Here is an 11,360-nt window from a genome sequence, read left to right on the forward strand (position 1 = left end):
TCCCAGGGGGTATCACTTCCTTTCCAAAGGTCCATCGTATCCTCTCCCAACCAGTGCCCCACCCTTGACCCAGGCGCTCCTCAATAGGATGAGGAGAATTCAAATATACTACAGAGCTAGAGTTAACAGTGAGCACCCTACACCCCCCCCCACACACACACATACCAACACCTGGATACATTTGGTAATGTTAATACCATGTATAAACATATATAACTATAAAATTGCAATCTCAACAAATAATCATTTAAATATAATAATACAAAATAACATGGGAAAACAGCCCCCCTCCTAGAGACAGAGGTAAAATAGAATAAGGTAACCATCTCCCCCCACCAACATTAACTCGACCCCCTGGCTTATATATATTTAAAAAAACCAAGGGGCGGAGAAAATCGTTAAGTAGAGAACAAATAAATGAATCCCTCTCCCCACCCCCTAAGGTAATGTTAAACAATAAGGTTTAAAAAAAAATAAAAGGGGGGGATATAAACCGGAGTGGGGGCGGGGGCGGGATGGAAGGCAAACCAACATCCATTATCTCTTACAATTTATCTAAGAGAGTCCAAAAATTCCTTAGCCTTTTCCTGCGATCCGAAGTTATACACGGATCCTTCATGGTTAAAGCGTAGCGTCGCTGGGTAGCGTAAGGAGTATTGAATATTTAAGTACCTTAAACACTTCTTCGCCTCATCGACTGCCTTCTTCTTTCGGACCAGAGCTGGGGAAAAGTCCTGGAATAACATGATCTTGGATCCTTTATAAATCATGGTTTGGGAATCTTTTCCAAGATTTCTAGAGGCTTCTAGGAGTATCTGCCTCTCCTTATAGCTCTGCAGCCGGAACAGGACCGGGCGGGGGCGCTGGTTCGAGCCGGGCCTGCGTATTGCAACCCGGTAGGCCCATTCCACCCTTACCTGGCCTGGTCCAGCCTCCAGATTTAAAAGTTGTGGAAGCCACCGTTCGAGGAACGCTGTGAGCTGGCCTTCCTCTTCCCGTTCGGGAAGGCCCAGCAAACGAATATTTTTTCGACGACCTCGATTATCGGAGGTAGTTTTGGAGGTCACGACCTTTAGCTCTGCCCCTCCAACTCGGCGCTCGATTTCCTTAATGTCTCGGTCGTGCTTTTGCAGCGCGGCCGAGAATGAGTCCCATCTTCTTTGGGACTTTTCAATAAAAGCGTCGATCTTCGCATCCAGTTTGGTGATGATTTCCACGAGGCTTGCCACTGTAGGTAAGTCCCCCGGGGCGGCTGCGGATGCCTCTGCTGCAGCTGGAGAGGGTGGGGGAGGGGTTCCTGTCTGCTTGCTGAGAGCTGCGGGCTCCCTTCCCTTTAGTCATTTTTACTGAAGATTAGATTGTTTAAATTTAATACTAAGCAACTAATTAAATTAAGCATCTATTTTAAATGATTTGGTGGGGGTGGGTGACCCACTTTGCCCAAGTCTTGGGAGGAGTATTGTAGACTCAGACTTGCTGGGTCGCCGGCATCTTGGATCCCCCCCCCCCCCAACTAATAATTATTTACAACTCCTTCCTCTAACCTATCTTTTACTTGCCGTTCTATAATACTAGTCAGATAAAACCCCTGATTAAGATTTACCGAAAAATTCAAATTTCAAAAGCAGTCAAATCTTCTCTTTTACATCTTCCTCTGTAGATTTTCTCTCCAGGTCAGCGTTGATGTTTTTCTCTTTGCAAACTCCTTCTCGAGACAGGTGCCTCTCAAAGAGTTTTGACGAGCAGCCCATATCTGTTGGTCTTTTGGCAGTTCTCCCCCAATAGTTCAATTTTTCCCAGTCTTATACCCCCAGAGCATCGGATTGTGTTATTGGATTTTAATACTGTCAATATAATAAATTCAGACTTGATTGGAGTTTGGTATTTTTTAGGGTATAATTTAAACTGATTGGCCTATTTCAAATTTGTTTTTGTCTCCAGGCAACCAGCTACACTAGCTGCTAGATATAATGTAACGCCCTGTGCAATGTAACATGTATTCTTTTGTCTTGAGAGTCTTTTTGATTTGTACGTCCTTGCTTACTATGATCTGCCTGTACAGCTCATAACCAAAATTTTTCACTGATTTACTGTAATGTGGACAAAAGTACAATCAAGCGTTGAGCATGGGAGGATAAGAGTGCGATCACTACCATTGAAAGGTTTCAGCAACAGGAGCTTTGCACAGCCTTGTATTACTGAGGATTATGTTTCAGGAGAAAGGCTGTTTCAGAGCAATATCAGGAGCATGATAAAGCTAAAAGCAGATCACAACAGTTTGGAAGTGCCAAGGGATGTGAAGATGCTGAGAAGTCGGATGAATTTTTCTTGAATGGTATAGTCGATCTGCTAGATTAGGGTTTCTGATCCAAAAGCTGTGTTTTGTCAACATTGTGTTTAATGATGAGGAAACTAATTTTAGTGCAGCTGCACAGTCCATTCCTTCAGATTCCATGCATTTCTAATGATTGCTACTCCTTGCTATAGTGGGGAGATCACTCATGTTCAGTGTGTCATTACTGAGCATTCTTCATTCTTGATGCGGGTTTGAAATTAATGCAGGTTTTTCTTCACACATGTTGTCCATTTTTACAAAAAAAATTATTCTTGGGCTGTGTGCATCACTGACTCATTCAGCATTAATTGACCATCCCAAGTTACCCTTGAGAAGGTGATGGTGAGCTGCCTCCTTGAATCAGTGCATTTTGTTTAGGAAGTGCCGCATTGCCAATGGGAGGGAGTTATATCTCCAAACATCTTGATTTATTGGTGTATAAATTCCTATGACTTACTATGCTTATTTCAAAATATGTTTTTCCAATGACCAGTGCACTAACCTTGTATAAGATTTCAATTTCCTTTTCCATTCCTGAGAAAGAGCTTAACCGAAATGTTCTCTTTTTGAGCATTGATATTTATTGCCAATATTTTCTGATTTTTGATTAACATTTGTCTCAAAAGGCAATTTGTACAATAGTGCTATGTTTGTGCACGTGATTATGTCTGTATTTTTAGCCCCACAAGTACATCTATCGAATACCCCAGGGAAAACCAAGACATAAATTTTACCATTATGGAGGAACTATTGCCTGCAAAAGTAACGCTTATTTTTGTGCAGCTTTGAAGTATGCCCCTTGCCTCTTATATATGACAGTGTTAAGAATGTGTTGCTGGAAAGCACAGCAGGTCAGGCAGCATCCGAGGAGCAGGGAAATCGATGCTTCGGGCCGGAGCCCTTCATCAAAAAGGAGGCTGGGAGCCTCGGGGGTGCAGCCCCCTCCCATTTATCTCTCCACCTCCTTATACTGTTGAATTTTCTTGTTTCAGACTTCCAGCATCTACATTTTTTTTTGTTTTATTGTACTTAGTATGAGATTGTTTCTTTTAAATTGAGCAGGTATTACCCAAAAGCTAACTCCTGTGTTTCCACCAAACGTCTTGAATGACCTGCTGAGTGTTTGTTTCATTTGAGTAATGTTGTTGCTGGTGTATGCAGTAGCTCAAAACTTCCAGAGGATGGCAAGATAGGGGCATTTTTTTTATGACGACTGTTATCTGAAATATAATGTTAGCCTGGATTATTCCTGGTTTTGCTCAAGTTTAATATTCAATTAAAAAATGTTCCACGATGGTTTGAACCAGGCCTCTGTTCCCAGGCCCGAATCAACCATGATTAAATAGTTGGTAATGTTATATGTTAGTACTAAATTTAGTGAAAATAAGCTTTGACAATCTTTCAGAATAGTTCTAAATGAGGGACAGCTGTGTGGGAGATGAGTTTTTTTGTGTGGAGTTAGGGTGCTAAATCTATCATGATATTTGGTGGGTTTATAATCTCCACAGAAATTTGACATGGTATTCGCAATGGAACAGGGTGAATTGGAGATTCTGCATTTACTTCTGATAAATTTCAGTGGAGAATCTTCTGACCTCCGCATTACTAACTCTTCACTTGATGAATAAAGGTGTTTGCTGAAAGAAAATTGTTAAACCTGGCCAGCCGGTTTCATTAAGCTGTTGGTAACTATATAAATCATTTTAAATATCCTTTAACTTGGATCCTGCTCATGACTAGATATTAAATAGGTTTGCTAGCCAGGGCATCTGAACTGTACAGATAATTTGCTAGAATAGAAGGAAGTTATCATTCAGCTGTTGTGTCCGATTGGGCATAACATCACATCACTAAAGTGGTGTCTTAATGCTTCAGTTGACACTCATCCACAGATTCAATCAATAAGCACATCGACCTGGACCCAATATACCGACCACTGCAATGGACAGCTGGAACTGACAACCTGAAGCGGCAGATTCAAACCACTGCAAATGCCAGAGGAAAGATCACAGAAGCGCTTCACAGGAGGCTCCCAAGTACTGAGGATGTCACCTAGACAGGGGACGAAACGTCTGCAACACAAGTTCCCAGCTCGGCGAACAGAACCACAACAACGAGCACCCGAGCTACAAATCTTTTCACAAACTTTGAACAACAAAGCAGTATTTTAAAAGACTTTCCCAACACTATTTATCACGGAGATTCAAATCCTAAGAAATTACCCTTCCATATAATTTTTTAAAGAATTCTACTTAACTCTTCTTCCCAATTTATGTCCTATAAACTGTAGAATCAGTCTACTCGAATACCCACAAAATTGAGAGCTTAAATTCTTTCACCTTATAATAAACTGCAGATTTCCAACAAAACAATCCTGGGCCCACAAAGCCCTGAAGAAATCATACCAGACTCGAAATATTAACTCTGTTTCTGTCTGCCCAACTTGCTGAATTTCTCCAGTGGTGTTTGTTTCAGATAGGTTTATAGTGTCAATTGTATTTAGAATGACTATTTTATTTCATAAAAAAAATTTCAACGCTCTTTATAACTTTGGACAAGTAATATCAAACTAATGTGATATTTCATATTGGGATTAATCAGTAGAAAATCCTTGAAGATCTACATTCATTGATTGTAGCAGAAGTTTATAACAATCCTCAGTATTTGCAAGATGGGCAAGGCTGTTAATGTATTAATGCATTTAGATTTTCAGAAGTTTAGTAAGGTAAGAGTCTATGGTGTTGGAGATAATATGTGAGCATAGATGGAGGATTGGCTAGCCAATAGAACACATTTGGGACAAAGCGGGTATCTTCAGGATGAAATCCTTTAACCAGTGATTTACCACAAAGATCTGTGCTGGGGCTGCAATTTTTTACAATACGCATTAATGACTTGCATGAGGAGAATGAGTGTAGCATAGCCAAGTTTGCAGGTGACACAAAAGTAGTTGAGAAGGCAAGTCGTGAGGATGATACAAGAGGCTGCACAGGGATATAGACAGATTAAGTGGCTGGGGAAAAACACTTGGCACATACAATATAATGTAAGGGGTTGTGTACTTTTGCAGGAAGACTAGAGTAGCTGAATTTTATTTAACTGCAGGAAGACTGCATAAAACTACAGAACAGAGGGATGTGGAGTCCTCGTCTGTGAATTACAAAACGCTAGCATCCAAGTTTAGCAGGTGCTAGGAAAAGTCCATGAAATGTTGTCCTTTATTTCTTGGAAATGGAATATACAAGTAGGGATGTTTTGCTAAAACTGTACAAGGCACTAGTCAGGCTACAGCTGGAATACTGAGAACAGTTTTGGGCCCCATACTGATATTGGAGGCAGTCCAGAGAGGATTTGCTTGGCAGATACCTGGCATGAAGAGACTGTGTCTTATGAGGAAATCTTATGTAGATTGGGTCTGTACTCATTTAAAAATTAGAGTGAGAAGTGAACTTATTGAAATATACAAGATTCTTTAGTGACTTGACATGGCATAATCTTGGAAAAGAGTTTGCACATTTAAGACTGAGCTGAGGAGGATTTTTTTCTTTCAGGTGATTGTGTATCTGTGGAATTCTGTTGAGACTGGATTATTAAGTGTTTTCAAGGCTGATATAGACAGATTTTTAATGAGAAAGAGAATCGAGGGTTATTGGGAGAAAGTCAGGAAATTTGAGTTTAGAATTATCAAATCAGCCAGCTACTATCTCATTGAATAGCAAAACCAACTTGATGGATAGAATGCCTACTTCTGCTCTTAGGGTCAGATATTCGGATGCAGTTAGACCATTCAGCTTTTGGCAAAAGTCAAAAGGGATTGTATAGTTCCAAAGCTAAGCACCCACCAAGAGAAGTTAAACCTAATACAAAAGATATATTTAGGTTTTTTTTTGATTCTGTATTATCATGATACTAAACTCATAACTTTTATGCTGGTGCACCCTGTACTCTGAATCAACATTTTCTTCATACTTATTTGATCACAACATCAATCTTTTATGAATTTTGAAATTGAAATAACATTTCTATTGAATACATAATTTAACACATGTGGTACATAATTTATTGATTAAAATCATGACCCTAATTAATCACATTCCAAAGTTGAAATTCAGTACATCTCCAGCTTTGCAGAACTATGTGATATTTATTTAATAGTTCATTTTTACTGATTGTAGGTAAATTAGGTCAAGGAGAAATTAACTGTGGGTCACCAGGGTTACTGCAGTCAGGCATTTACTCTATTTATGACCGTTTCATTAATCTCTGATGCACTGCATTCTTTTTATCTTTCCTGCTGTGGTACAGTGGATTATCTTGTTAAACTGTGCAATGATGATTTTGGACGTGCTGATGAAATCAACTATCTCTGATTGTGGAAATTTACAAAATAAAGTGCATTACAAACTAAGATTTTATACGTGATTATAAAAGTTTATTTAAGAATGCTGCAATATTCCCCGGTGCCTTGAAATAAATTTTGTTCTTGCCAGATTACATCACCACTGGCAAGTTTCTATCCTGACTCAGAACTATATCATGGCTCTTTCACTGTCACTGGGTGAAAATGCAAGAGCTTGCTTCCTCACAGTACCATGGGCCTACCTACACGCATTGACAGCTACCATTCAAAATGACAGTACTGTGAGTATAGGAGTTTGGAGGTCATATTGCAGCTGTACAGGACATTGGTTTGGCCATTATTGGAATACTGTGTGCAACTTTGGTCTCTATGCTTTAGGAAGGATTTATGAAACTTGAAAGGGTTCAGAAAAGATTTAGAATGATTTTGCCACAGGTTGGAGGGTTTGAGCTACAGGGAGAGGCTGAATAGCATGGGGCTATTTTCCCTCGAGCATCAGAAGCTGACAGGTGGCATTGAAGAAGTTTATAAAGTCATGAGGAGCTTGGATACGATAAATACACAGGTCTTTTCCCTGGGGTTGGGGAGTCCAAAACTATAGGGCATAAACTATAGGTTTAAGGTGAAAGGGACAAGATTTAAAAGCAACCTAAGGGGTAATTTTCTCATGCAGAGGGTGGTGCACATAGGGAGTGAGCTACAAGAGGAAGTGGTGGAGGCTGGTACAATTACAACACTTAAAAGGCATCTGGATGGGTATTTGAATAGGAAAGGTTTAGAGAGATATAGGCCAAATGCTGCCAAATGGGACTAGATTTATCTTGGATATCTGGTAGGCATGGACAAAAGCTTCTGTTTCTGTGCTGTACATCTGTATGACTCTGGCAGCTGACCACTGCTTTCTTGAAGACATTTGGGGGAGGGCATTAAATGCTGCTGTGACTAGTGATCTGTTCTTCATAACTGTGGTTTCCCGCCAATGTGGTTTACAGGGCTCTCAACCACATCCAACCTATTAGCTGTGCTTCTGTCCTTGCCCCTTCCCATCACTCACAACAGCGAACACCCAATGTGGCTTACTCTACATTGGAGAAACTAAACACAGACTAGGTGACCACTTTACAGAACCTCTCCAGTCCATGTGCAAGCATGATCTTGAATTTGCTGTAGCTGGTAATTTTAACACAGCATCTTGTTTGCATACCCGCTTGTCTGTTCTCCGTATGGTGCAATGCTCTAGTGAACCACAATAACGGGAGGATTTACATCTCATCTTAAACTAGGCGGTTTAGAACCTTCTGGGCTCAATATTCCTCCCATTGACTGACCAGGTCGTACCCTCCTACCTGTGTTCACCTATCCTGATCTCCCCCCATCCCCACACCCACTCACTCCCACCTTTATCTGTAGCTCCCCTTATACCCAACTCCAGTCCTGAAGAAGGGTTATATCTGAAATGTTGACTTCTTCACCTCCTGGTGCTGCCTGGCTTGCTGTGTTCTTCCAGCCTCCTGCCTGTCTACCTTTCATTCCAGCATCTGCAGTTTTTTATTTGTTTCAATATTGAGTTTAGCAGTTTCAAACTGTGAATCCATTCCTTCACTTTCTTTTAGCTTTGCTTGTTACATTCTCTGCTACCCTGTCTCCCCTTCCCCCAACCCCAAACGTTTGTTTATTCTTTCAAACGTTTGACAGCTAGACACACTGTTGTTCTGTCATTCTCACATTCCCATCACTAGATCTGTAGTGTCAACGTCCTTTCTGCCCCAGCACGCCAACCTCCCGCTCTTGTGTAAGTGCTGGCCCCTCCATACTTCACTTCAGCTCTGATGAAAAGTCAGCTAGTCTCAAAACATTAGCTTGCTCTCCATGGATGCTGCTTGACCCACTGTGATCTCGAGCATTGCTTGTTTTCAGTGACCCCTACAACTACTGGTTTTAAAAAACAGAAAAGCTGTGAATAGTCGGCAATTAACCTTTGGTGAGAAATGAGTTCCAGTTATGGAAATCAGCCAGTTGAATCTCTCAGCAGTTAAAACATCTTGTTCTACACATTCCCCTTATGAGTCAACCATCGTAAGGTGAAAGTGTTCAAGCGTGTGTTACCTTTGTTGAAAATTTCTTCAAGCTTTTAAATTCATTCTCTATGTTTTCCAATTAAGATGTATATAATGTAATGATGTAACTATGGTGCTAAAGACCTTTGACCAAAATAGTAACTTACTACTTTAAAACCATAGTTTTAATTACTGAATAATGGAAGATCTAATGTTCTTATTAATTATTTTCTGCTGTAGAATGTCAGTTCAACCATCTTTTCACTGTCTTTATTTTTTTAATTTTGAGTTTTTGAGCAAATAAAACAGCATTCCTCCCATTTTCCAGACCCAAAAGATCAAAATGATGGAAGGTTTTTTTCTCTCTTCTCGTTCATTGAATCCAGTGTCAAGTGAAACATAATCTGTCCCATATAGGATATACTGCTCAATATCCTCTTCAGAAACTTGGTAAAACTTACCTTGATTGATACATGCATTAAGTTTTCACTTGAAGAATGCATCATTTCAAAATACAACATTCACAACAAATAGCCTGAGCTTGAAATCAGTGGTGCGCCCTATCTTCTTAGCCCTAGCCCTAACCCTAACCCTCTTGCATCTTTTTTACATACTGTATAAAAACTTTAAATTGGATGGAGGATAGAGCACCTTCAATGTACTCAAATGGTGGAGCCTGGTACAATTACAATGTTTAAAAGCATCTGGATGGGTATATGAATAGGAAGGGTTTATAGGGATATGGGCCATGTTGACAAATGGGACTACATTAATTTAGGATATCTCGTCATCATGGACGAAATGGACAAAAAGGTCTGTTTCTGCGCTTTACATCTCTTTGACTCTGTGTGGTGAAATTTTCTCTCCTTGTCATAATAATGTTAGCAAATAGAAACTTTAACATATTAGGTGAGCAATTGCCAATCTTTGCCAATTCATTGTTATCCAGTGAGATGATTACTAAAGCAAGATGCATTGCAACTTGGAAATTTGGACAGCTTGCTTAATAAACATGCATTTTTCCTTTCAATCATCATCATTTTTGTCATCCTCTTATCAGCTTTATTGCTTTCCTTTTTGTTCTTAAAGTTCCCTGTTCCTTGCTTTGTACTAGTTTAGAAAGTTAGCAATATACTGTCCTTCCCACTTGTGATGTCACTAACATGAACATAAATTCTGCTTTTCTCTCTACAGATGCCGTCTGATGTTCTGAGCATATCCACTATTTTATCTATCTTAATAGATAATTTGTTTTGCAGTTTATCGCTATACACATGAAGAAAACAGGCTTTGCCTGTTGTCTTTTAAAATATTTTGCTCCAATAAATCTGTTAATTTTAAAATCTTTCTTTAGTTTGAAAAGCATTGAGTTGACAGCTAGCTAACCAGTACTAATCCATCCTAGGATGAAGTCAAGTCCTCCTGTTCAAGTGTTCTGCGCAGTCAGGTTCAGCTATCAGTATCAAGCTTTGCATAAAAATGCAGCGCTCAATCCCAGATTGCAAAAGAGCATATTAGTTAGATTAGGGATAAAAGCAGAAATTGCTGGAAAAACTCATCAAGTCTGGCAGCATCTGTGGAGAGAAGCAAGTTTTGAATCCAGTGACCCTTGTCAACAATGCTAGTAGTGAGGGATAGGGTAGTAATCATGTTAAAAGGAGGGGGGTGGTGGTTAACGAGTGATCAGATAGGCTAAGATGGTGCCCCAAGAGAGAAATAGGTGAAGATGGGTAGGCTGTGCTGAGAGTGATCAAAATTTAAACTCCATTTGCCAATGTGAGGTCATGCATTTTGCGAAAAGAAACAAAGACCGCATGTACACAATTAAAAGGACTTTGAGCAGTGCTATAGAACAGAGAGACCTAGGGGTTCAGGTGCGTAATTCTTTGAAGTTTTTATCAGATGTAGATAGAGTGGTTGTAGATATAAAGGAGTTGGGACATTATGCTGAGGGTATACAGAACATTGGTGGGGCCTCTCCTGGAGTACAGTTCTGGTCTCCCTGTTATAGGAAGGATATTATTAAACTGGAGGGGGTTCAGAAGACATTTATGAGGATGTTACCGGTTATGGAAGATTTGAGTTATAAAGAAGGGTTGGGATTACTTCACTGGAGTGGAGAAGTTTGAGAGGTAACCTTATCTAAGTCTATAGAATAATAAGGGGTATAGTAAGGCAAATGGAAGGTGTCTTTTCCCTAGGGTGGGGAATTTCAAGGCTGGGGGCATATTTTTAAGGTGAGAGAAGAAAGATTTTAAAGAAGGGGGCGACTTTTTTTTTAAACAGCCTGGTTCATATGTGGAATGAACTTCCAGAGCAAGTGGTGGATACAGGTACAGTTACAATGTTTAAAAGACACTTAAATGAGTACACGAATAAAACATGTTTTGGAGGGATATGGGCTAAATGCAGGCAGGTAGGGCTAGTTTAGTTTGGGATTATGGTCAACATGGACTGGTTGGACTGAAAAGTCTGTTTCCATGTTGTATGATTCTATAACTTTGTGAAAGCAGTCCATGTCATTGACAAGGCCTGGTGTGTGGGGATGTGTTAAGAAGTTGAAAGAAGGTTTCACGTTTGAAAATAATTGACCGATTATTGAGTCTGA

General features: G+C 39.9%; 1 protein-coding gene across 1 annotated transcript in view; it reads left to right on the forward strand.

Moving 5' to 3' along the window:
- Nucleotides 1–11,002: 11,002 nt before the first annotated feature.
- Nucleotides 11,003–11,360, forward strand: part of calr (calreticulin) — a gene marked incomplete at its 5' end in the record, with an annotated part of 53,345 nt that continues 52,987 nt past the window's right edge. Inside the window, one exon of the mRNA XM_043700099.1 lies at nt 11,003–11,018. Coding sequence (XP_043556034.1) covers nt 11,003–11,018 — 16 coding nt within the window. The remainder of the gene's footprint in view (nt 11,019–11,360) is intronic.

The sequence above is a fragment of the Chiloscyllium plagiosum genome, chromosome 11 (assembly GCF_004010195.1).
Source record: "Chiloscyllium plagiosum isolate BGI_BamShark_2017 chromosome 11, ASM401019v2, whole genome shotgun sequence".
In the NCBI taxonomy this organism is placed as follows: Eukaryota; Metazoa; Chordata; class Chondrichthyes; order Orectolobiformes; family Hemiscylliidae; genus Chiloscyllium; species Chiloscyllium plagiosum.